We start from the raw sequence: 26,664 nt of genomic DNA, 5'->3' as shown, positions 1-26,664 counted from the left end.
ATCCTCTCTCTTGATATCAACAACCTCGAGAACATTACCCCTACCAGCACTCCCTTCCGCATCATCAAGACCCCTCTCCCTGGTGAATACCGAAGAGAAGTACTCATTGAGAACTTCTCCCACTTCCGCCGCCTCCAGGCAAATTCTCCCACCTTTGTCCTTAATCGGACCTACCTTCACCCTAGCCATCCTCCTACCCTTCATGTACTTGAAAAAGGCCTTGGGATTTTCCTTAACCCTACTAGCCAAAGCCTTTTCATGTCCCCTTCTAGCTCTCCTCAGCCCTTTCTTAAGTTCCTTCCTCACTACCCTATATTCCTCACGGGCCCTGTCTGAACCTTGCTGCTTATACCTCACGTATGTTACCTTCTTCTCCCTAACAAGTCGTTCCACCTCTCTCGTCACCCACGGTTCCTTCACCCTGCCATTCCTTCTCTGCCTCGCCGGGACATATTTATCTCTAACATCCTGCATAAGATCCCTGAACATCGACCACATCTCCATGGTACATTTTCCTTCAAAAAGGACATCCCAATTTACACTCCCAAGTTCTCTCCTTATAGCCTCGTAGTTAGCCCTTCCCCAATTGAAAAACCTCTTGTCCTCTCTGCACCTGTCCCTGTCCATGACAATTTTAAAGGTTATGGAGCAATGGTCACTGTCCCCCAAATGCTCACCCACCAATAGATCCTTCACCTGTCCCAGTTCATTTCCTAAAACTAGATCTAACATGGCATTCCCTCTAGTCGGCCTGTCAACATATGGCGTCAGGAATCCCTCCTGGACACACTTAACAAATTCTGTCCCATCTAAACCTTTGGCACTAAGCAGGTTCCAGTCTATATTTGGGAAGTTGAAGTCTCCCATTATAATAACCCTGTTATTTCTGCTTCTCTCCAAACACTGCCTGCCAATCTGCTCCTCTATATCTCTACTGCTACCGGGGGGCCTATAGAATACTCCTAGTAGAGTAACTGCTCCTTTCTTGTTCCTTAACTCCACCCATACGGACTCTAGAGATGATCCTTCTACAACATCCATCTTTTCCACAGCCGTAACAGTGTCCCTGACCAGTATCGCCACCCTCCCCCTCTTCTCCCCCCTTCCCTATCCCTCTTAAAACACCGAAAACCAGGAATATTCAATATCCACTCCTCTCCCGACGTCAGCCACGTCTCAGTAATAGCCATGATATCATAGTCCCCCATACTTATCCAAGCCCTCAGTTCATCCCCCTTATTCCTGACACTTCTTGCATTTAAGTAAACACACTTCAGTCCATCTATCTTACTACTTTTACAGCCTGTATTCTGCTTCTCCTTCCCCAAAGCCTCTCTGCCTGTTTGATCTAACTTTTCCCCATTCCCTTCTTCCTCTGACCTACTCCTCCGGTTCCCTTCCCCCTCACAAACTAGTTTAAACCCTCCTGTACCACCCTAGCAAATCTCGCCGCAAGGATATTGGCCCCCTTCTGGTTCGGGTGTAACCCGTCCTCTCTGTACAGGTCCCACCTTCCCGAGAAGAGATCCCAATGATCCAGAAATCTAAAACCCTCCCTCCTGCACCAACTTCTCAGCCACACATTTATCTGCCACCTCCTCCTATTCCTACCTTCACTATCACGTGGCACTGGCAGCAATCCTGAGATTGCTACCCTTGAGGTCCTGTTCCTCAATTTTCTGCCTAGCTCCCTGAACTCACTCTTCAGGACCTCATCCCCCTTCCTACCTATGTCATTGGTGCCAATATGGACCACAACCTCTGGCTGCTCTCCCTCCCACTCAAGAATTCTGTGGACCCGATCAGTGACATCCCGGACCCCTGGCACCTGGGAGGCAACATACCATCCGGGATTCATACTCACTGCCACAGAACCTCCTGTCTGTTTCCCTGACTATCGAGTCCCCTATCACTACCGCATGTCTCTTTCCCACCCTTCCCTTCTGAGCAGCAGTACTAGTCCCAGTGCCAGAGACCTGGTAACTGCAGCTAGGCCCCTGCAGGTCATCCCGCTCAACAGCTTCCAAGGCAGAAAACTTGTTACTGAGGGGAACAGCCTCCGGGGCTCTCTGTCCAGTCTGCCTGCCTGACTTCTTCTTCCTCTTCCCTCCCCTGACCGTCACCATTCTGTCTGCCTCCTGAACCTCAGATGTGCCTACCCTAAGGGGGGTGACTGTCACCTGATGCACCGTGTCTACAAATCTCTCTCCCTCCCTTAGGCTGCGCAGTGTTTGTAGCTGCGACTCCAGCTCATCAACTCTGAGCCGAAGTTTGTCCAGCCTCAAGCACTTACTGCAGATGTGGCCATCTTGGACCGCAGCAAGGTCCACGAGTTCCCACATCAAACAGCTGCAGCACACCACCATGTCCTCCATCTGACTACCTCTTTTTTTCCCTAGTTAGTCCCACCTACAAATCTATAATGACCAAAAGCTAAACCTTGCCTTTACCTACTTACCAGCTACTTGCCCTCCTTGCCCCTTCGCGCCGAAGCCCCTTGAGCCAAAGCCCAGAACACTCTGCTGCTACTCACTCCGCTGCCCGCTCTCAAGGCTGTTTGCTTTTTAAGCTGCCCGCGCAGTCCAGCCCTCACTTGACTACTTAAAAAAAACTTACTAAAAAATCTAAACCTTACACTAAAAACCCTAAAACCCTTGAGAGAGAGGACACAGGCCCAGAAACTGAGCTCGCATTGCTACAGCAAAGGGGGATTAAAATGCATCATGGACTGGGACATGAAAGAAGAGGTAATGGAGGATTGTAGCCTTGAACGTTTGAGGAAGCTTAGAGCCATTGGGAGGGAGAAGTGTTCAGAATGAGGAATTGAGGTGAGGTGAACTAAGATTTAGCAGCAATTTGGGACCAACCAACTTGAGGATGACCAATGGGAGGCCAGTCGTTCAAGCACTGGAATAACTGAATCCAAAGATAAAGGCCTGAATGAAATTGTGTGAGGTTGGGGGCCAAGTTAGATGTTGGGGTGGGGGGGGGAAAGATGTCATGAAAATGATCTGGTTTTCAGCTTTAGCCAGTGACCAGAGAATAGAGTTGATGAGAGTTTGAGATTTGTTTCAAGCTCTCCATTGCTTAGCAGCAAGGTAATTTTGTGAGTCCACCTTGATAGGGTGTTGGGCAAGCAGTCTGCTAGCATAAGTTGGAAGGGTAAAGATAGACCTGGGTGTTACAGGATGCTCTGCAAGCTGATTCTTGAATCTTGCCAAAGAAGAATAAGTGGGTTTAATTGAGATCTGATCCAACATTGTGAAAATGTTTACTGTTTCTTTTCCCATAGGTGCTACCTAACCCAATGAGAGTTGGTGTTTTCTGTTTATTTCTGAAGGAAATAAGGGACAAAAGAGAAATAGTCAGTGGTGTGGGAATAGTCTCTAGCAACAACACTGAAGGAGAGAATATAGATTTAGAAATGATCAATACTTGCACTGCAATAATCACTGATTACTTTAATTTTCATAAACTGGACAAATCAACTTGGCAAAGATAGCCTTGAACCATTATTTGGGATGATGTCATGGAACAATACAGAATAGTTCAGAGAACAGGCTGTTGTCGATCTGGTCATTGTGACTTATTAATCATCAAATAGTAAAGGTTTATTTGGGAAAGAATGATCATATTAGAATTTCTTAAACTTAAGTGAATTAAAAAGGTGAGTAGAGTTGGTAAACTGGGAAAATAGATTAAATGATGCAGAAGTGGATCATTAAAGACCAGAGCTTTCTCAAAGATAGATTCCACTGAGAAATAAACCCTTCTGTATCCATGACTTGTTGAGGATTGTATCATATCAAGAGACCATTGAGAAGATTAATTGGGTTGATTCCTAGAATGAAGGACTTGCAAAGAAAGATTGAGTAGGTGGACTTAATTTAGAAGAATGAGTGATCTTTATGAAATAAGACTAGTAGGGTTTGCCTGGGTAGATGCCAAGAGACTGCCCCCAAGTGGCATTATCTGGAATTGGTTTTGGGGGGGGGGGGGGGGGGGGCATTGTTTTGGTACAAGAGGAATTTCTCTTGGACCACAATGAATCATTGGAATCCGTACTGCAGAGAGATGGAGGCTGAATCATAATGTATTCAAGGCTAAGATGAGCAGTTCTCTTGTCTGTAGGTGAGTTCAGGGAGCTGCCAAGAATGCAGAACTGAGGTTAGATCCATTGTGACCTTATTAAATGGAAGATAAAACTTGCAGTCTGTTTGACTTTCCCAATCCCACTTCCTATCTTCATAGAGCCATGAGATTTTCCAGATGCTGAAATCTGAAGGAACTCAGCAGGTCAGGCAGCATCAATGGAGGGCGAAATAAACTATCTTTGTTTCAGGTTGAGACCCATCATCAGGACTGTTAATGAAGGATCTTGACCTGAACCAGCAACTGTTTATTTTTCTCCACAGATGCTGCCTGACCTGCTGAGATCCTCCAGCATTTTGTGTGTTGCTCTTGTCTTCATGGGAATGGCCAAGGATAGATCATTGACAGCATGTAAACACAGCCTCTAAAGTTAATGCCATATCCATCTTAATCTATTGGATCTCTTTCCTGCTTTATCTCCATGTTCTTTTTTAAGATGTATATTCCTCATGTCCTCATTCATTCTTCCTCTTTTGGTGTCTGACAGGTGCCTTCCTCATCCCATATATGGTCATGGTCTTGCTGTGTGGGATCCCACTGCTCCTCATGGAATACACCATCGGACAGTATACAAGCTTGGGACCTGTCCATGCCTTGGCTAAAATCTGCCCTCTCCTGAAAGGTTTGTTGACAATATTACTGCAGTGCATTAAATCTTCTCAATTGGTCTAATTGCAACCCCCAGCTCAACCTGTTATTTATAGAGCTATACATACTCTACTCTTATGACAACTGACTTGATGAAACATCTTGAAGCCCCTTCAACAAAACGTTCCAAATTTCTTCACAGATGGAGTGAGTCCAACTGCTCAACCAGCTGATATTTTGACCAATGATTTCACCCCCCCCCCCCCCCCCCCCCACCAACATTCATGACTTGAACCAGTCAACAATTATTTATAATATTTTGTTCTGGAGTCCCTTGTGCCACAAAACCATTGATCCATCATTGGTATTATGACATTGAACTAGGAAGAAACCTGTTAATTTTTGCAACAGCTGATTATACTGAATTAGTGTAAAGTTGATGCAGTCTTGCAGTGACTGAGTTCATTAATGGTGCATTCTTCCTGGCTAAATTTTAAGGATAAAACTTCATGGGAATGTTCAGCCAAGCCTAAGTAGTGCTTGATATAACAGCATCTCTGCAATTCCTATGCCTTTTTATGGCAGCACTCCAGTTGTTTCTTCTGAATCTCTCAACTGCATGCTGCCTCTGGTATTGTATTCCACAGCTTATTTAGCATGAACACATCAGAATTGTACAGCATGTAAATGGACTCTTCAGCCCCAACTTGTCCATGCTCACCTAGTTGTCTACTTGAGCTAATCTCATTTTCCCTGTCCTTGGTCCATATTCCTCTAAACGTTTCCTATCCATGTACCTGTGTGAATGTCTTTAAATGTCACTGTACTGGCCTCTACCACTTCCTCTGGCAACTTGTTCCATATACCCACCACTCTCTGTGGGGGCAAAGTTGCCCCTTGGATCCCTTTTTTAAAATCTCTCCCCTTAAACCTATGCACTCTAGTTTTAGACTCTCCTACCCTGAGAAAAAGATGGTGACCATTCACCTTGACTATGCCCCTCATGATTTTATAAACCTCTAATCAGCTTCCTCTGCTCCAGGGGGTGGGGAGAAAAAGTCCCAGTCTACCCTCATTGCTGAAGCCCTCCAGTTCCAGTAACGTTCTCATGAATCTTTTATGTACCTTTTCAAGCTTAATGACATCCTTGTACCCAGACATCCATAACCACACAGTATTCCAAGTGCAGTCTCAACATCTTGTACAGCTGTAACCTGACATCCCAACTCTGTATTCAATGCCCTGACTGATGAAGGCAAGCATGTCAAATGCTGCCTCCACCACCCTGTCTACCTGTGTTTCCTCCAGGTAACTAGGTCCCTCTGTCCTACAACACTCTCCAGGGCCCTACCATTTACTGTCCAAGTTCTGCCCAAAACTTGCCAAAATGCAATGCCTCACCCGTGTCAGAGTTAAATTCCATTTACTATTCCTTGACCCACTTTCCGAGTTGGTCTAGATCCCCTTGTAAACTTGGATAACCCTGTTCTGACTGGCACCTACACATGTATCCAGTTGTGTCTTTGGCATCCATTTAGCAAAGCCTGGTCTTCATTTGTCCTGGACCTCTTTGCCATGGGACCAAGCTCACTATAAAGTCTGTCCAATATCTGGTTTGCTAAGAGCTACCCTATGGTAAATACAGTCACTCATTGGTACCTTCTCTGTATTGGGTTCGGGACCTGAAATATTGGGTTCCCTATGGGTATCCCCAAGGGTAACAGTTGTGAATGATACTCTGCTGTCACCACCCATGCATCATGACACTTCCTCACCCTGAGTGAGAGACAGGCCAGTTCAAAGAACAAAGCAGTAGGTGCCCCTTCTCCTGGGAGGACAAATCAGAAAAGGAAAGCAGTCTGTCAGCTATGCTATCAAGACTGAGTTAGTCTGGCATCTTGGCAACTTTCCCTATAGCATAGTAGAACATCTAATGACTCTGGCTCACTCTCACACAGAACCTGCAGTCATGCATTCTAACTAACCCTGGAATGTGGCCATGGAGGAAGTCTACTCTCACCTCTTTTGGGGGGGGGGGGGGGGGGTGGTGTGTGGAAGATTGATGCCCTTGGGGCAATCTCAGTGCCAAGGTCAGCAAAGCCACCCTCCTGAGTGGAGGGACAGCAAACTGCATTGGGGTCCTCCTGGCAAAATTCTTGGATCATGGCCTTGTTATAGCCAATGCCCTGTTTGTTCAAGGAGATGTGCATCTGATCTTGTCATGATTTACTTAGTTGGGCACTGATACCATTCAAATTTAGATGACCATATCGCCCACACCACAACTGGTACTGATGACTGTCAGAATGGCCCCCACCTGATCTGCAACAGTGTCACCTCTGTTAGTCTCATGTCACATAGATAACTCATCTCAGACAGCACCTTGCTGATGGCATGATAACTCCAAACCAATAGGAGCAGTGGATGTCCATCTGGACTGTTCTGAAGTCCAGGAGGAGTTGCCATGAAGAAACTAGGCTTCTCTACCAGGACTGGTTTGAGAATGACCAGGAGGCTCAGGAATTGCTTAACAGCAAACAAAGATGTCCTTGCAATGGAAAGTCACCACTCCTGAAGGCCGAGCAGAAACCCCACCATCTAAAGATGGGTTCAATGGCTGCAGTATATCCAGAAACTTGTTTGTACCTGTACAAGGATGGATTCATCAATGGTGTCAAGGCCATCTACAACCCAAACACTCAAGCGCCCACACCCTGAGTGCCAAGAACAGGGGCAGACTTCTCCAGGATGAAGAATCTGTCACTGCCTGATTAAAATTAACTTGAAGAACTTATTAACCATGACTCTTGTCCACAAGCTCCTTTTAATTCCATTCTACATAAACTATACTGTCCAGCCTTGCCCTGACCTCCCACCCAGTGTCCCCTGCTCTCCCAGACCAACAAGAATTCAACTGGCTACATCAAGGCCTCTGGAGCAGAGGTTTTTAAAATTGGAGTGATGCTTCAGTCACAAATTCACAACCTCTTCCATGTCTGGGAAGTGGAGGATATTCCAGGAAACTTGGGATTCACCATAACGATTTTTTTTAAAACAGACAAATCCTGTTGCAGTAACTATGGAGGGGCCGCCTTTCTATCTACCATGGGGAACATTATCACCCAGGGTCCTTGCCAACTGCCTCTTCTCAGTGACTGAAGACCTGCTTCCCAATCACAGCATAGATTCCATCTACCTAGAGTTTCAGTGGATTTGAATTTCACTGTGCCTCAAATTATAGAATCAAAAATCACCACCAACACAAGTTTTTTACCTCTAAACTTTTGACTCTGTCAATTAGAAGACTGGACAGGTAAGTTTTTAAGAAGGATGTTCCACTGAAATTGATCTCCATCTTGTCCACGTCATGATTGCATGTAAGCTATGACCTTGCCTCCACTAAGCATCTGGCTGGAGTAGAACTAATATACAGAACAAATGGCAGGCTGTGCAACCTACCTTGACCACTCTAGAACAAAGATCAACACTACCTCCATTGTTGAGCTCCTGTATTCTGACAACACTTGAGTACACAGACTCCAAGTTATCAATTCATTCACTGAGCAGTACAAGAGAACGTAACCTTTTCAATATCCACAAATAAGAGTGTATATTAAACAGTCCCTTCTGTGCAACACCGTCCATCAACAATAAGGATCATAAGACAGTGGATGACATGAGGCACCTACGATGTCTCAGGAACCACTTCTCCACAAAGTGGGCATTTGATCTGATGGGGGAAAAAGTAGTGAATTTTTTATTGTATGCCCCTGCATGCTTCATGGACTTCCTACAGCAAGCACCTCAAAGCACCAGCATCATCACCAAATCCTCCATCCACTGGCAGGATAAACCAAGGTTGGCATCCTCTCCTTGCCCAGCACTGAGGCCCTAGTTATGATCAATTCACTTCAGTGGTGATGTTGGCATGCCTGATGCCCAGCTCCCAAAATGGACTCTTCTGAGTCTTATGGCAGAAGCTTGCCAAGTAGATTGGGGGGGAAATGAGTTCTCACAGCCACCTTGAAAACGAGTAACACTTTTTCCTTCCTTTCCCTGGCCCATGACCACTCAATGAGGAAAGAATTTGGAATGGTGGTGAGAACCTTGAGTCCAAGGGTTGGGACCTCTCAAACCCAGCATAGTGGATGGGGAACACCACCCTGCAAACCAGTAGCTTCCTGCCTTACCCTCCACTCATCCCACTCCCACCCAGTCTCTGGATCCCACACTAATCAGCCACCTCAAAACCAACAGAACTGGAGTGAAAACAGGTTATTCTGAACCCTGAGGGGCTGCCTGAGAAAAGAGACTAATTTAAAAATTTGCAGAAGTACTCTAACTTTCAGTATGTTCCTGCAGGCAGGGAAATGGCAATGCAAGACCAAATCTAGGTAATGTGTTCCTTTGTGAATGTTGTGCAGTAGCATTACACCATTATTATTTTGCACAACTGTGCTGATGGCAACTATTCTATTGCTGGCAAACGCTTGAGCTCTTCACTTCCAGCCGCAGTAAATACCAATAAATGTGTGCTGCCAGCAGTGGTGGGGGGGGGTGGAGGAACAACCACCAGAGAAGAGATTCTTCGGTCTCAAGTCTTCACTTGAAATTGGCCCTTTAGAAAATATTGTTCATTTCTGGATCTATTTGAAGTCGAGCTGCACCTTTCACTTGGTGATGACATCATTGCTTTAAATTGTTCCATCTTGCAGTTATTCCCAAGAGATGTACCACATCTGGCATATTCATGTTTAGGTTGTGTTCAGTGGCATAGGGTGGAGAACAGTTTAATTTGAGTCTGCACACCTGTCTCTGAAGAGGGGAGGAAAGAATTGAAGGTGCAAGTGATGCCTGGAAACCTACCTTCTCAGCTTTAAAAATCCAGTGTGTTGAACAAAGTGGGAGAATCGTAGAAACAATCTAATGGATACGATCCCTGTTTCCAGACTGAAATACCAATGTAAAATTTCAGGACTATGAATGTTTTCAATAATTACTTTTTAACCCATTTGATAAGTACATAAGAAATTGAAGCAGAGTGGACCATTCAGCACCTGGTGCCTGCACAGCTGCTCAATCTGGTACTGCCTGTCCACACCATCCTTTTCCTACACCAATTATTTCCCTTGATCTACCACTGTCATCAACTTCATACAAAAAATATGCTAGCCAGATGCTGAGGACACAATATTCCCTGGAATCTGTTCAAGCTTGGAAACAATTGAAGTTTTTGTATCTGGCTTCATTGGTAAATATCTTGTGGGGAGGGGGTAATTAAGAGGAAAATAATGTAATCTCTTAATCTATTTTGAAGGCTCTTATCTTGAACCACTCTGTGCTGTAAAATACTCCTGAGTACCAATGGGATAGCAGCCTTGATGGTGTGGGTGATTTCTTAGTTTGGCTTACTGACAGCTTTCCATGGGACTGTGTGCAGTTCATGAAGGAAGGAACATAGAATGGCGCAGCACAGGAACAAGCCCTTCAGACCACAATGTTGTGCCAAACTAATTAAATGCCTAACTAAACTGCCTACACTGTCTGTATCCCTCCATTCTCTGCATATTCATGTGTCTATCTAAGAGCCCTTTAAACTCTTATCATATTTGCCTCCACTACCACCTTGGTAGTGCATTCCAGGTACTCACCACTTTTTACTATGAAGAATGGGTCCTATACATCTCCTTTAAACTTATCCCCTTACCTTAAATGCAAACCCTCCAATATTGGACATTTCAACGGGTGGCGGGGGGGAGATGTGGGCAGAGATGCAAGCTGTCTACTCTGCCTCTTGTAATCTTAAACTTCTATCAGGTCTCCCCTCAGCCTCTGCCACTCCAGAGAAAGCAACCCAAGTTTGTCGAGCCTCTCCTTGTAACACCTGCCCTTTAGACCAGGCAGCATCCTAGTAAACCTCTTCTGCACCCTCTCCAAAGCCTCCACATTCTTCCTATAATGGGGTGACAAGGATTGAATGCAATCTTCCAGGTGCAGCCTAACCAGAGTTTTAAAAGCTATTGTATTGAATGTTCTTGTTAATGGCCATTTCCCTGCTCTTCTACATCTCCAGGTGAAGAAACTCATTCTGGCATAAATTTTGACCAGTTGGCACCCTTGACTCAAAACATACTCAAGATTCCTAGTAACCAATGATGGATCAGGGTGTGCAGTGGTACATCCTATGGCTGCCTCCTTGAACAGAGGTTTTTGGAACAATCTTTTTCCATAATTCTGTCAAGTACAGATTTTAGTTTTTCAAAATTATGTTCCTGTTCTGAATTCCTTCCATGTTCATGAGTTTCATTTAATAAGTAATTTGGCCCTTGTGGGGGGTTATTTCCCAAAGCTTTTTTAAGCAAGCTGGTTGATGCAGTCAAAAGAATACAAAGAAACTTGTATATTTGATTACCCTTTTTGACTAGTGGTTAATGATCAAATATTATGTAAAAATTTGCATACTGTATATTAAAATACACAAGGAATTTCAGCTTCTCAGGACCATTGTGGTTAATGTTGATTCATGTTTTGAGATTAACTACAGGTGATACTGGGAGGGGAAGCATAGTTGCAAAGCTGTTTGTTGTCCCTGATTTGCTCTGTACACTAAACTCCTCTCCAATCTATGTCAGTGACTGAATCCACTCCATCTAAAATTAATTCAGCAGATAAGATCAACAGCATGAGTTGCAGTGGCAATCCAGTGAATGTTCATTGATCAGCTGCCTTTTTAAAAATCTGTTCTTTCTTCTCTACCTCTTTTGCACTATCCTTCCTCTGTAATTATCTTTTGGGATTTTGCCTTTTGTTCCCTTTGGGGTATCTTGACCACATCTCCACTTTCTCATTGCCAGTAGCTTTAAAACATGATTTAATCTGTGGCAGAATTGCCAGTGGAAGTTGTTATGACTTTCACCCTGATTAACATTTTGGTGATCCTTAAACCAACATAAAGGCCATATTAATAAAAGTCTTTCTTTGTCCTCCTTTGGCACCATGCCACAGTCAACTCTAAAGAGCACCTACCTGTTAAATCCCAGGTTACAGGAGTGGAGGTTGTCCACAAAGTCCAGTGTTCCAAGTTTGCTGTAGCAGAAGAATGTCTTCCATTACGGGCTCCCCCTCCTACAGATCATTTGAGTTGTGTGTGTCACTGGATGGGCAGCTCTACAGTGATTCCTCACTATGGCCTCTATCCTCCCACTCTAACCAGTTTATCACAGGAAGTGCAAACAAATGTGTAGTAACTGACTGTTTAATGGGCATCAGCTATACCAAGGATATAGTGACTCTGCACAGAGCTTCAAGGCTACAACCATCCCTAAAGCATACAATCGACATCTAGAATCAGCAGGCCAGTATCATGAACTGGTTAATGAGGTTCAAAAGAAAGTGTTCTGCAACAGAATTAATATTGGCTTTTCTGTTTCACTGCCCCTAATAAAGAACTGTTTGAGTTTGTTGATTGTTTGTCTGCTCACCATAGCTACACTTCAAAGGTACTTTGCTGATTAGGAAGCATTTTAAAGTGCTGGGGATGTGAAAGCCTAAGGTTTCTTTTCAAGTTGAGGAATAGTTGTGGTGCTGGGAGAGGCTGCTAAGTGGGAGCACAGCTTGTCTCTGAGCCCAGGTTCTGCATGTGCATTGGCAATCTTCATTATCTCCCCTCCCCAGTTTCTGCTCCATTACCTCCTTGGTGACACCACCTTTTCTTTCCCATCTCGAAAGTTTGAATGGTGCTGGGTGGTGATAATGATCTTTGGAAACTTGGGAACAATTGCCTGAATAAACCTGTAGGAAGCTCAACACTTAGTCAGATGGAACTTGTTGGCTTTCCTCTCTTGGTGGCTTGGATTTCTAAACTGGGCCTTCATCACAACTGTGGTGGTAGGTCAGGTCTCAAATGTATCAATTAATTTTCTCGTGATCTGAAATAATTGGGACTATTATTAGTATCCAATATAAAGTATGGGATTCACTGGATAAAAACATTAGTGTGCCCTGGCTAGGGAACTTTTTATTAATGTGTAGCACTTTCAGATTTAATTACTAGGTGTCATTGACCTTTCACCTTTGCAGTATCCAGTTAGACGTTGTAAAGAATGCTTGATATCTATAACACCTTGGACCCTTGTCTAATTGGTGTTTCATTTTCACTTGGAAAGCTTTTAGAAGTTTCCTAGTGAACATTGTATCACCATTTGCTTTTTACTGGAGTGGACTCCAGACTGGTTTATCTGGCATTTGTTCCCTGTCCCCAAGAAACCAGCAACATACAATCTTTGTGATCGTTAAACACTCGCCTTCAATTTGGGTTGCAGTCAATTGAGCAGTTTATTCAAGTGCTCTCTTGAAGATGAGAATCTTTCATTTGCTGAGGTGGGAAAGGTGGTCTGTGAATATGAACAGTAACTACTGATAGAAGTGCACAAATTACTTGTCTCTGCACCATTAAAGAGTCTTCCGGTTCACTTGGTGACGCAGCAAGTAGTATTGCAGTCTCGTTGCTCCAGTGCTGTCAGTGTGGAGTTTGCACGTTCTCCCTGTGAGTGTGTAGGTTTCCCCCGGATGATCTCAAGGCCAAAGATGTGCTGGAAGGTTAATGGGCTGTTGTAAATTATCCTTGGTGCAGGATGATAGGAGAAACAGTTTAAGGGCATGTGAGATTATAGGGATAGATTATAGGGAGGTAAATTGGTGGGAGGTGGGATTAGAAATTCACTTGGAGTTAATGGACTCAATCCACCAAAATGTGATTGCATCTCGAGTCCCTGAAGCAATTATCACACTGTCTGGAAAGTCATAGTCATCTGAAGGCTGAGGGGCCCAAATAGACATGGTGTTAATGTATAACAAAAATGTGCAGTGCAAAAGTCAAATGCTGGCTACTTTTCAAAAAGAAAAATTGCCTCAAATACCTGTACCCTTAGTTTTAAAAACAAAATCTGGATCAAAGCAGGTAGGTCTGATGAGCAATCATGCACCCTTTTAATTTGGGCAGTCTTGATGTTCAATATAGAATTGATTCCTGAGATGAGTTTTCCCTATAGCGTTGCTCCTTGGTAAAATCACAAGCTAGGTGGCAAGGACTCACTTATGGGATGTGAGTATTGCTGCCTTCTAATTTCCTAAAAAAAAGTGGTAGTGAGCTGCTGCCTTAATGTGTTTGCAATCCTTCTATTCAAGGTGTTCCTGCAGTTCTCTTGGGGAGGGAGTTCCAGCATATAGACCCTGTGATGAAGGAAAGGAAATGTATTTCAAGGTGTTGTGATACTTGGAAAGCATGTACTCCTCCTTGTATCTTCCTCTGTGGTTGAGGCCATGGTTTGGGAGACATTGTTGGAGTAAAGGGTGGTGGGTATCTGGAATGAGCTGCTTGAGGAAGTGGTAGAGGCTGGTATAATTGCAACGTTTAAAAGACAATTAGATAGGTACATGGATAGGAAAGGTTTAATTTTAGTAAAACTGTCCTATCCACTTAAGCTAAACAAACTTTCCTTGTCAGATATCATCCTTATCAGATTCCACACACTGAAAACTGCACCATTATCTGCTGCCAAACTGAAATTCTTCACAACATCCCATTATATCAAGATAAAATGATTCCTAAATTGTTCAAGAGCTTGAGCTCAAATACACTAGGGATCAGGTTGTTGGTAGAGATCCTAAATTGAGTCCAAAAACATGTCCTTCTATATGTTAACATTTTCTAGCATTAACATAAAATGTAGAATAGTACAACATAGGAACAGGGCCTTCGACCCACAGTGTTGTGCCAAACTAATGACCTCTAGTTCCTTCTATCTGCACATCTCCACTCTCTGCATATTCACGTGCCTTTCTAAGAGCCTCTTAAACATCTCTACTGTATCTGCCTCCAACACTGCCCCGGCAGCGCATACCAGGCACCCACCAATCTGTGTTTTCTTTAAAAAAAACTGACGCTCACATCTCCTTTGAACTTTTCCCCTCTCACCTTAAACTCGTATCTTCTGGTGTTAGATATTTCCACCCTGGGGGAAAAAGGTGCTGGCTGTCTATCTATGCCTCTCATAATTTTATAAACTTCTCTCTGGTCTCCCCTCAGTCTCCATTGCTCCAGAGAAAACAACCCTGGTTTGTCCAACTTCTAGCACATACTCTCTAATCCAGGCAGTATCCTGGTAAACCTCTTCTGCACCCTCTCCAGAGTATCCACATCCTTCCTATGATGTGGCAACCAGAATTGAATGCAATACTCTGGATGTGGCATAACCAGAGGTTTATAAAGCTGCAACATAACTTCCTGACTCTTGAACTCAGTGCCTCAACTAATAAAGGCAAGCATGCCATACACTTTCTTTACCACTCTATCGACTTGTGTGGCCACTTTGAGTTATAGATTTGGACCCCAAAATCCCTCTGTGCATCAATGCTGTTAAGAGTCCTGCCAATAACTGTGTACTTTCCCTTTATGTTTGATCTCCCAAAGTGCAACACCTCACACTTGCCTGGCTTAAACTCCATCTGCCATTTCTCTGCCCACATCTGCAACTTACCTGTATCCAGCTGTATCCTTTGGCAACCTTCTACACTATCCACAATGCCACCAATTTTTGTGTCATCAACAAACTTACTAACCCACCCATCCACATTTTCATCCAAATCATTTATATTTATCACAAACAGCAGAGGTCCCAGTACGGATCCCTGTGGAACACCACTAGTCACAGACCTCCAGCACTACCCTCAGTCTTCTGTGAGCCAGCTGATTCTGAATCCCAACGGCCAATTCACTGTGGATCCCATGCATCTCAATCTTCTAGAGGGACTGTGTCGAATGCCTTACTAAAATCCACATAGACAACATCCATTGTTCTACCATCATTGATCATCTCAGTCACGTCCTCAGAGTTCGTTCAAGTTAGTAAGACGTGACCTGCCCTGCACAAAGCCATGCTGACTGTCCCTAATTAGGCTGTGCTTTTCCAAGCTCGTAAATCCTGTCCCTAAGAATCCTCTCCAAAAGCTTCACTACCACTAACGTGACACTCACCAGTCTATAATTTCCAGGATTATCCTATTTCCCCTCTTGAGCAAAGGAATAACATTAGCTACTTGCCAGTCCTCTGGGACCTTGCCTGTGGATAGAGAGGATGTAATGATCTTGGTCAAGATCCCAGCAATCTCATCTCTTGCCTCTGTTAATAACTTGGAGTATATCGCATCAGGCCCTGGGGACTTAGCCACCTTAATGTTCTTCAAGAGACCCAACACCACCTAGCATTTTGTCATGCTCCACACCGATCTCACTATCTTCCATGTCCTTCTTGCTGAAACTGGTGCAAAGTTCCCATTTAGGAACCCGCCCAGATCCTCTGCCTCCAAGCACATGTGGCCTCCTTTATCCTGAGTAGTCCTACTCTCCCTAGTTAAATCTTCTCTTGATGTATGTTAGAATGCCTTGGGATTCTCTTGAATGCTTCTTTCGAGGACCTTTCATGGCCCCTCCTTGAGTTATTTTTTGGCTTCTTTATATTCCTCAAGGGCCCCATTTGATTTTAGCTTCCTAAACCTTACATATGCTTCCTTTTTTCTTAACTAAATTCACAATTTCTCTCATCATCCAAGATTCCCTTACTTTGGATAACTAACCTTGCCGCAGCTTTGTTCAATAAAAAAATCATCCTTTTATGAATCTAACATGACTGGTATCACTTGGAAATGAAATTTTGGATTTTGGCCCAAAGCAAGCATTGTAAATGTTGCTGTTGTTCTATGTTGAGTTTTTAATACCAATTGGAAGCAATAGGACCTGGTCTTCAGTCACTGGCAGAAACTAGTTTTATTTTTACCTTGTTGTATTTTCTCAAGGGGGTTGCTGCTATATTTTTCCAATTCTAACCTGAAGAATTTCTCCTCAGTTTCTTTTGTTGAGACAGAGATAGTCTACCCGATCAAATCTGTTAATCGCTTGATCATTCACGTCTGTGCTAATCGGACAGAGAGACAGGTAGTGGATCCACGTCTTTTTCTCACACGATCGAAGTCACACTGTTGTCACATTTCCCATGATCTTTTTGGCTCCTGCATGTGACCCTTACTGACGAATTCGGTGAAGTTGCCCCAGTTCACGTTGGGCTCAGCAAATCCCAGCAACGTTAAGTCAGAACAGGCTCTCTGATACCACAACCAGGAACTCGATCCCCAATGCTGTCACTTTTTTTACGTTCAATATTTCTGATTTTTGGCCCCATTTCTGAAGAGCCCACATATTAAAAGTGCTTATCCAATTTTCCACCAGGACCCATTACCACCACTGTGTTTCATTCCCAGGAACGTATGTTCCTGCTGATGGTGTAACTCCACACTTGTCTATGGTGCAGTTCAGTTCCAAGCAGTATCTCCTTTTCACTGACATTGCTAACTTCATCTGTGTGATTCTAACCCTTCTGTTCTCTCCTCATTCAATAAAAACAAGCTCCAGCAAAGTGTGCCCAGAATTTAAGAGTTTTAATTTATTCACTGAGTATTTCGGTAATCTCTTGTACATTGGATCAAAGCATTTTGGAGTGGAAATTGTCTATTCCCAGCACCCTTCCACAGAAAGGCTAAAAATAAGGAATAGTTACTCCACTGAAAGTTATGCTTGAAGCTTTTTTACATTGAATTACATGGTTAATTTTAAACTTGCCTTTCAGACAAATAATTGACATACTGATAATGGGGGTCAGTCTCTCTCCAGGAAAGTCAGTGGTGAGCTTCTTAGGGTCAGTATAGTATAAACAAAATCAAAGTGGTAGTTTTCACATGTAGATCATGTAGGTTGCATAAAGGGGGAGGACAGTGTGAAGCTGTTTCATAATTGCAAATCTGTAGAAAAAAATTAGACTCTGCAAGTTATGTGACTGCAGTGCACATCAGCAGATCTGGATGAGTGCCTTGTTTTTTTTAATGTTCTTTGCTTGAGAACGAGTTGTGGTTTCCACATTCCATGATTCGTGAATGTGGTTGTTAACTGGTAGCAAGACTACGCAATTAAAAAGGTTACTGTACATTTTATCTTAATGACCTAGAATTTTAAAAATGCTTGTTTTTGATTAATAACCAATATTTAACAACTGTCAAATTCTGTATCCTCTCCTTCCCTCCCCCTGTCACCGATCACAGCCACAGGGACACAGTTCTGCACCCACATTGTTGACTGGTTTGGCAGCCTGTTCAATGAGAGTTTATTCACACAACTGAGAAATGCGAAATAATGGCTTGGGTTGAGTTCCTACCTGGCATTTTTTTGTTGCTATGGTTTTGTGTGGAGTCCTTCAGGGTTGAGGATAACCTGCTTTCATTCCAGTTCTGTGGAGGGGGCTCTGGCACACCAGCTAGTAGGTGGGGGGGTGGTGGGTGGAGTTTGCATGTTCTCCCAAAGTTTTCTGGAAGAGGTCCATGGATTCTGGGCTAGGTTGCAGGCTTTGGGCTTGGCTGAGGTGAGTGGGTGCCACCTTCGTAAATTATCCTCAATCCCAAGGGACTGCCTACTTCCACTACATTTTTGTAGGTTCTGAGATGGCTGATGTGGCCGTCATGGGAACTGTAAACTCTTCCTCACACGGGGCTGCTGGTGGGTGGGTAGTTGGATTGTGAGGTGGCTTGTTCGATCTGCCACTTAAGCAGAGTCTCTGTGCAATCCAGATGCAAGGCCTTAAAAGGCTCTCAATTCCACCCTGAATGCGCTTTCTCCACTTTTGAACAATCTTGGGCCAGGGATTCCCAAGAGTCAATGGGGAAGGATGTCTTGAGTACATCCTTGATTTTTTTGTTTTCTCTCTCTCTCTCTCTCTCTGCATACTTGGTAATCTCCTCTTCTGACAGAGTGCAGATGGAATCCCAACCTGAAATGTCAGCACTGCCTTCCCGCCCCCCCCCCCCCCCCCCCCCAACACATGCTGCCTGACCCACCAAGTTTCTCCAGCAGTTTGTTTTTTTGCTCCAGATTATAGCTTCTGCAGTCTCTTGTGCCTTCAGAATGGGGTGCCTGTTTCAGGAGCCTGGTGCCAGACATGTGAATGACGTGGCCTGTCCAATGCAGCAGGCAGACAGATCTAGAGCCTGATGCAAGAGGAAGGACATTGATCCAACATAATTAAATACACTATGGATCGTCATTTATATGTGTCATAATTGTTTATATTTCCTAAATGGTATTCTCATGCTCTTTGGGCATAAAGGCATAGTGTTAATTATACATACAAGGGAGAGAGAATCCTCATTTATCAATCAGTGAAATATGTAAAATTAACCGAACACCTTTTTGTCACAGCCAGGTTTTTAAATTTTGAGCCTCACTAAACTAAGTGTTTTGTACGTTGATGGTTGTCTGCAAACAAAAGATACAATGTATACTGACAACAATTTGGAAGGTTTTCCTCTTAAAGAGGTAATGAGATAAAGAATGTTGACACTTAAAAACAGTCCATTTTCTCTCTTTAGACACGCAGTGCCGGTAATACTCTGAAATGTAGCTCAATAAACTTTGGTCCAATAAAAATGCTTTGATTCAGCTTTAAACAAATTTGTGCCAATGTCCCACAATATTCTGTACTAGTGATCCTGTAGTATTTCTGTGAAGTTGCATTTTCTGCTGAATTGGGCAGTTTTGCTCTGGACCCATGTTATCTAACAGCTAGGCTGAGTGGCACCAATATAATATTAATGTTTTTCTGTTTGCAGTGCCAAAGACACTCCTTTCATCACTTTAAATTTTACCTGTAATTCTTCTCCTAGTTGTGTTGTTAATTACCAGGTTTATTGAGCTCATTCTTCAATGTTAACTTGTCCTATAGAACTGCACTTCTTGAAACAAAATACCAAAATTGATGCAATTAATTCCTATAATCAATCAAAAATGCAATTGGCTGGAGTTTAATAAATCAAAAGTACTGTTGCTGATTGATTTCCTGGAAGCTTTTCATTAAGAGGGCTGTATCTCAACACCAGAAAGAAGTGTAATATTTTATTTCTGATCAATCCTACGACACAGTGTTTCATTATCTCTTCCATTATAGTATTGGTGACTGTCATGTTTAAACTTCAGATACTGTGTAGTAAACAACATAAACAAGCATATAGGACTTGTCCTATGCAGGAGCAGTGCTTTCTTGGCTGCACATTTTTGTATTGAGGCATTATGTGTATAAATCTTGCACATTACAATTATTTTGTAGCTAAGGCATGTTATGTAGAGTCAGCTTTTCTTAGTCAATCGATTATCTCCTGACTTGGAGCATGCATCCCAGAATATTGGTGTGTAATGTCAGCTGATGTGCACTACAGGGCTGAATTCTTGCTACATTCATAAAAGACTGAAGTGTTCAACTGAGATTCCGTCTGCCTGTTTGGGTGGATGTTAATGCTCTGAGGAGCAGCTAGCAGATTCTGGGGTCAGAAGGGATGAGATCTAGTCAGCTGTGGGTATTTTCCATTCATTCTAGCACATGAAAATTGTTTGGTCATTCATAGTATTATCCAGTAAAAATTTTCAACCAGTTCCAAGTGTGACCACAATGCAAACTTTTATTGCTGGAGCTCATTTATCTTAAAAACACTTATTGATGTTCTTCTCCTAGCTCTCCATTTGTTATGAAATACCTGCACTGTTTCATCTGCATCCAATTTTGTCATTTCTGTCCTCATTTGTTCTATTGCAGCTGTTCCTGGGGTCTGTAACTTGCCATGTGGAATGAATATTACACCCCACTTTGTTCAGTCTGTGACCATTGGCTGCCACTATTCACTCACCCCGCTGAATCTTCCATGACCAGTTTCAAACTTCCCTCAAGTCTCCATTGTTTTTGGGTGGAATTAGCCAATATTTATAGTGTTGTAGATCTTTTCATTTTTTTAAAAATTCCCATTTATTTCTGTTTATTGCTAAAGTTTTCCAAAGAGACTAGACACCAAGGAGACTGTACTGAATTAATAAGCTCTTGTTTGTTGCTGATCCTCAAGCCCAGTGTAACTTAGAATATTTGATTATCTGAGCTGTAACCCAGTTTAACAACTAGGTGTAACTTTCAACAATTCGACTACATGGTGTTGTGTCATAGCCCATTTATCTCGGGATATGATGAAATCATGTATAGCATTATTATGGCATTGATCCAGGACAAAGGCTGTTACCCAACTATTTGAGATATCGCTGTGACTACCACATGACGCTAATCAGTTCTCTGGTCTGTAGCTTTGATTGCTGGAAGGGACAGGAACAGGTTCAAGGGTGTGTGTCTTTCTTTGAAGAAGTGGGACAGAGCAGAAGAGAAAACATTACCCTGATTGTTAAAAATCTCATGTTTAAGTAATGTCTCAAGTGAAATGGTGAAATGTCCTACTTCTGGGTTAAAGCATTTTAAGTCAAATCTTTAAAAAATCTTTAAAGAATGCTGAAGTTGAAACAGGATTTTGTGTTTCAGAAGTTAACACCCAATCTGCATTATTCAATGCCTCAAACTCTTGTGTGGGATTGACTTTGGAACAGCATTTCCCCCCTTTTTTCAAAAAAAAAAGAAAATTTAACGTTTGTTTCTTTCAATATCTGAAATCTGCAAGTGGTGTTTTTTTCTTAAGATTTTAGTATCTTTGTTGTATCCCTTCCACTTAGATCGTAATATGTCAGGAAAACAGCTGAACACTTTCAGTTGCCTTCAAGATAAGTACTCACAATAAACTGAAGCCTGCATTCATGCACTTCAAGGAGGATTGGGAATTCGGGCTTAAAAGTGGTTATTATCCTTCTTTCCCCTCCTTGCTCCCTTGTGATATCAAGTGAAGTTCATATCACTGATCAGAGCTGTGTAATCTACTTTTCCTATTGGTTCCTCCAGTTGAAGCCAGGTGGTCATGTCAGGATAAGATTTAGAATCAGATTTATTATCACTGACATATGACGTGAAATTTGTTGTTTTGTGGCAGCAGTATGGTGCAAAGACAAAAATCTATAAATTACAAAAATAGTGCAAAAGAAATGAATAATGAGATAGTGTTCATGGATCATTCATAAATCTGATGACGGAGGGGAAGAAGCTGTTCCTGAATAGTTGAGTTTGGGTCTTCCAGCTCCTGTACCTCCTCGTGGATGGTAATAATGAGAAGGGGGCATGGCCCAGATGGTGAAGGTCCTTAATGGATGCCGCCTTCCTGAGGCGCCGCCTCTTGAAGATGTCCTCGATGGTGGGGAGGGTTGTGCCCATGATGGAGCTGGCTGAGTCTACAACCCTCTGCAGCCTCTTGCAATCCTATGCATTGGAGACTCCATACCAGTTTGTGATGCAACCAGTCAGAATGCTCTCCACCGCACATCTATAGAAATTTATAAGTCTTTGGTGACGTATCAAATCTCCTCAAATTCTTAACAAAGTAGAGCCGCTGGCATGCCGCCTTCGTTATTGCATCAATGTGTTGGGCCCACAATAGATCCTCTGAGGTGTTGATGGTCAAGAACTTGAAGCTGCTCACCCTTTCCACCACTGAACCCTCAATGAGGACTGGTGTGTGTTTTCCCAACTTCCCCTCCCTGAAGTCCACGATCAGTTCCTTGGGTTTTGCTGACGTTGAGTGCGAGGATGTTGTTGCAACACCACTCAACCAGCCGACCTATTTCACTCCTGTAAGCCTCCCCATTGCCATCTCCACTTCTTCCTTTTTTAGTTTTAACTGCACATGGATGCCATCTTTTGAGATCCAGGGCTCTGCAGATGTTTTTTTTTAATATCGTTTTTGGCAGCTTTTCCAGTTGGTTCGTAACCTAATGTAGGAAAGCTTTCAGATCCCTTTAAGTTGAACACAAAGTATGACTTGTTAAAAAGGCATTCGACAGAAGTCTTTGCATCTGTCTCTAGGAATACTTACAAGAAATTTAAATCTGCCTTTAAACTCAGAAGATGGTAAGTTACTGAAAGCAGTTTTGGTGAAGCATTCTTTTGGTTTTTGGTTGTGGTAGTTTGTGCATAAATACATTTGAGTGTGTGCATTGCATCTAACAGATTTTAATTTCTCTGTGAGTGCCTTATTCTGGATACCCTGTAACCAGCGAGCTGTTTCAGAACAAATTTGGCCACTTGTTCAACCCAAATGCCTTAACGTAGTTTAGACTTCTCATTATAACAACTCAATCAGCAGGAAGAATTTGGGATGAGAGTTGAGTTCAAATGTACAGCAGAATTCTCTGGAACTGAGCAGAATGTACTGGGGGATATAGCTGTTGTGTTGCATAAAACTCCTGATACTTCTCTGTGTAAACACTGTTATATTTCGGAATCCCACCCAATTGTCTTAAACATGCCGGCCTCTCATTCCCTGGGGTATTGCTGACTGTGCTTCAGTGTTGGATTCCTCATGGAATTCCCCAGCACTAAGATGGGGGAATCAGCTCTCTGTCAATGGAAAAGAATGGCAGCAAAGGACAAAGCTTGGTGACTTCACATTTTTGAATTAGTTGAGTTCTGTCGATGCTTTTAATGGTTTTTAAGCAATTACATTCTTTTATGTTTAATTACATAATAAATGTAATTTTTAAATAGCTTTTGAATGGACATTCAGAAACATTCAAGAGGCTTTGGAGAGGGTGCAGAAGAGGTTTACCAGGATGCTGCCTGGATTAGAGAGCATGTGCGATTAAGAGAGGTTGGACAAACTTGGGTTGTTTTCTTTGGAGCGGTGGAGGCTGAGGGGAGATCTGATAGAGGTTTATAAGGTTATGAGAGGCATAGGTAGAGTAGACAGCTGGTATCTTTTTCCCAGAGTTGAAACGTCTAAAGCCAGAGTGCATGCATTTCAGGTGAGAGGGGGTAAGTTCAAAGGAGATGTGCAGGGCAAATTTTTTATACACAGAGAGTGGTGGGTACCTGGAATGTGCTGCCGAGGGTGGTGGTGGAAGCAGATATGATAGAGGTGTTCAAAAGGCTCTTAGATAGGCACATGAATGTGCAGGAAATGGAGGGATGTGGACATTGTGTAGGCAGAAGGAATTAATTTAGTTGGGCATTTGATTACTGATTTAGTTAGTTCGGCACAACATCATGGGCCAAAGGGCCTGTTCCTGTGCTGTACTGTTCTATGTCCTTGGATAGGTTTGTCAGCCAGTTGAGATTGAGAATGTGGTTGAGCAGGCTCTGGATGTGTTTTTCCTTCTATTTTTTAGTGCAGAGTCTGTGTTCCTTCCCCAAGGTCCATCCCCTACAATGTTAACAACATCACATTGTGCAACCTGTTGCTCTGCACAGGACCTTGCCATTTAAGATTGGGATGGCATTTGCCAATGGGTCCACAACAAGTACTTGCCACATGATGGAAAGTTCTGGCCTGATGTAATGCAGTCAACTAGCTGTCATTGCTTGCTGTAGACCTTGCTGGTTTCAAGGGTGTTGACTCCACGCCTAGTATGAGAAATTTCAAGGTGAAGCAGTGATAAATGTGAAATATTTATCTTTTCCATCTAATGCTACTTAGCAAATTGTTCTCAAACAAATGTCACTTGGGCGAGGGGGGAAAAATAAGGACAGTAGCTATTACTTTGTCATTTGACCTCCATATATTACAATTTCATTGATAGCTAATCTTTAGATACAAATTCTTGTTTGTCCATTTTAATCATGCATTGACAGCTCAGAGAGAGCTATTTCTAGTTCCCACATCATTTTTTGGTTAGTTTCCTGACAGGTATATTTGGTATTGAGAGGTATTTGTATTTTCTTGATTCTTTGCCATAAACACCATTTAGCAGAAAGGTATTCTAAAGATAAATTTATCTTGTTGACACCAGCAAATCTCATGGGAGTCTGTTACCACTAAAGGCTGTTACAAATGTGTAGACTTACTATTGAATGTGTGGGGGAAATGCTGCAACAAAGCCATTCTGTCCAGAGGTCATCTTGGCCTTGCTTTTGAATTGTTTCTTAATAATCAGACTTTCTAAATTAATCCTAGACTTGTTTATACTTTAATGTATTTTGTCTTAAATATTGAGTGGCATCATGGAGTTATTCTTTGATTTATGACACTAACTGTGATTTCCTGATGGTTTAGCTGATTTATATGCTGTTGAATACGTTTGATGTTTGTTTTCATTTGTTAATTTTTCTTTTTGAAATGTCTCTTTATTGAAAGAGTACATACTTGTACTTTACTTTCTTGTTTGCATTGTGCTGGTGGATTTTTGTGACTTCCATTGCAGTTTAATGATTGGCTCTCTCTCGCTCTCTCTAATGTACCATTACAGCTGCCAAATTTTATCAGGGCAGGGTCTCAACATATTTTAGGAAAGGAGGTTGGATACAAGAATCACCTGGACCCAGACTGCAACTTCAGCAAATGTTGTTTCTTCCTGTTTGTGTTTGGAATGGCTTAGAATCCATTTCCTGATAATGAATAGCAGAGCTTCAAGGACTTCATTAGATCTCGGCAATTAGATTTTTATTAAGTGCTTATTGGAAATATTTCTGTTTCTCATCCAGAATTTCCTTGCTGTAAAATGAAAGAGGAAGCTGTGCTTATAACTGAATCTTTATGCCACTATTTGGTAAATGGGAGGGGTTAATATTTACATCAGTTGAGCAGACACTTATTTAAATCTGAAAACTGCTAATTGCTCTGTGCCTTATTTTGGTATATGGGAGGCTGGCTATCTTAAAATACTTCTAAATAAGCAAAATCCCAAGACTGAGGAAAGAAACAGAAATTATTTCGTTTGTAAATTTTGTTTCATTTGATATTTAACCCTTTGAGTACTAAGTTCAAAATGCTCAGTTTCTGTTTTGGCTTATCCAAAAATTATTGCTTGTAGTATTTGCCTTTTATTTCAGATGAATTGAGCAGATGGCAAGGGAAGGACATCACCCAGAAGCCAAGACTGGATGTCCTTACTAATTTACGTTGCTAATCCTCAAAAGCATTGCCAATGCAATTAGGCTGTAGAAAGCTTATCTCAACCATAGCTTCAAAAAGAAGAGGGGTAGAATATGAATGGAAAGTTTGTAATAAAGTTAAGGTGTGACATTTTTCTTCCATGTTCAGACCAATATTACTGGTCATTGGAGAGAGCTAATCTTTGAATTTGATTGAGCAATACAAAAGAATAGACTGAAATCTGGAGTGGGAACAAGGTAGAGTTGCAGTAGTGGGCTTTGGGTGGGTCAGAATCCAAGTGAAAAGTTAAGCAAAGTGGTCTTCAAACCTTGCTTGGGTGTTCCCATGTTTAACCCCCCCACCCTGCACCCAGTCAGTGTACTAGACTGGAGCATGTTCATGTAATGGTTTTGATGGCCAAGTGTGGGAAGGTGCCCAAGGGTCTGCAGGGGAAATGAGCTCAAGTGACAGGAGCAGTGTAAGAAAGAATGAAGATGGATGTGATGGAAGCTCCCGCCACACCTTGGAATAAGGAAGAGATGAAATGGTTATCTTGGTGTTGGGAATGATGAGAGGCAGTAAGCAGGCTGCTAGCATGGAATACAATGGTCACAACAGACTCTGCTGAGAGAGACTGAAGGAGCTGGTGGAGATACATATGATTTTCAATCGTGAATAGGGGAAACCTCAGAGAAAGGATAAAGGACACTGAGAAATAGGCTGCAAAAATAGATGCAACTCCGAGCAACTAGGTAGGAGACACTGATGGGCCACCAGGAGGGTGGAAGTAAGGATGAAAATCTGAGTGTTTCTCCTCTATTTTGGGGCATTGTCGATGGATATCGTTTGGAGAGCTCTGGTGTATCTGATTTGGATCTATTGTAAACGTGAGAACAAGTGTTTCCTTTTATGCCTTGAATTCTTTGGAGCTACCAGCTTGACGTTTGACTACAATGAAGCTTGAATTTAAGATCCAGCCTTAATACCAGAGCACTGGATGCCTAATTTTGTTTCTCTTTTACTCGATCCATTGAACATAGTTTTTCT

General features: G+C 42.6%; 1 protein-coding gene across 1 annotated transcript in view; it reads left to right on the top strand.

Annotated features, from left to right (window-relative positions):
* Positions 1–26,664, top strand: part of LOC127579239 (sodium- and chloride-dependent GABA transporter ine-like) — a 68,130-nt gene that overhangs the window by 10,267 nt on the left and 31,199 nt on the right. Inside the window, exon 2 of the mRNA XM_052031870.1 lies at positions 4,640–4,774. Coding sequence (XP_051887830.1) covers positions 4,640–4,774 — 135 coding nt within the window. The remainder of the gene's footprint in view (positions 1–4,639; positions 4,775–26,664) is intronic.

Source organism: Pristis pectinata, chromosome 17, assembly GCF_009764475.1.
Source record: "Pristis pectinata isolate sPriPec2 chromosome 17, sPriPec2.1.pri, whole genome shotgun sequence".
Lineage (NCBI taxonomy): Eukaryota > Metazoa > Chordata > Chondrichthyes > Rhinopristiformes > Pristidae > Pristis > Pristis pectinata.
The sequence above is the reverse complement of the archived record's forward strand: the minus strand, read 5'-3'. Positions and strand labels throughout refer to the sequence as shown.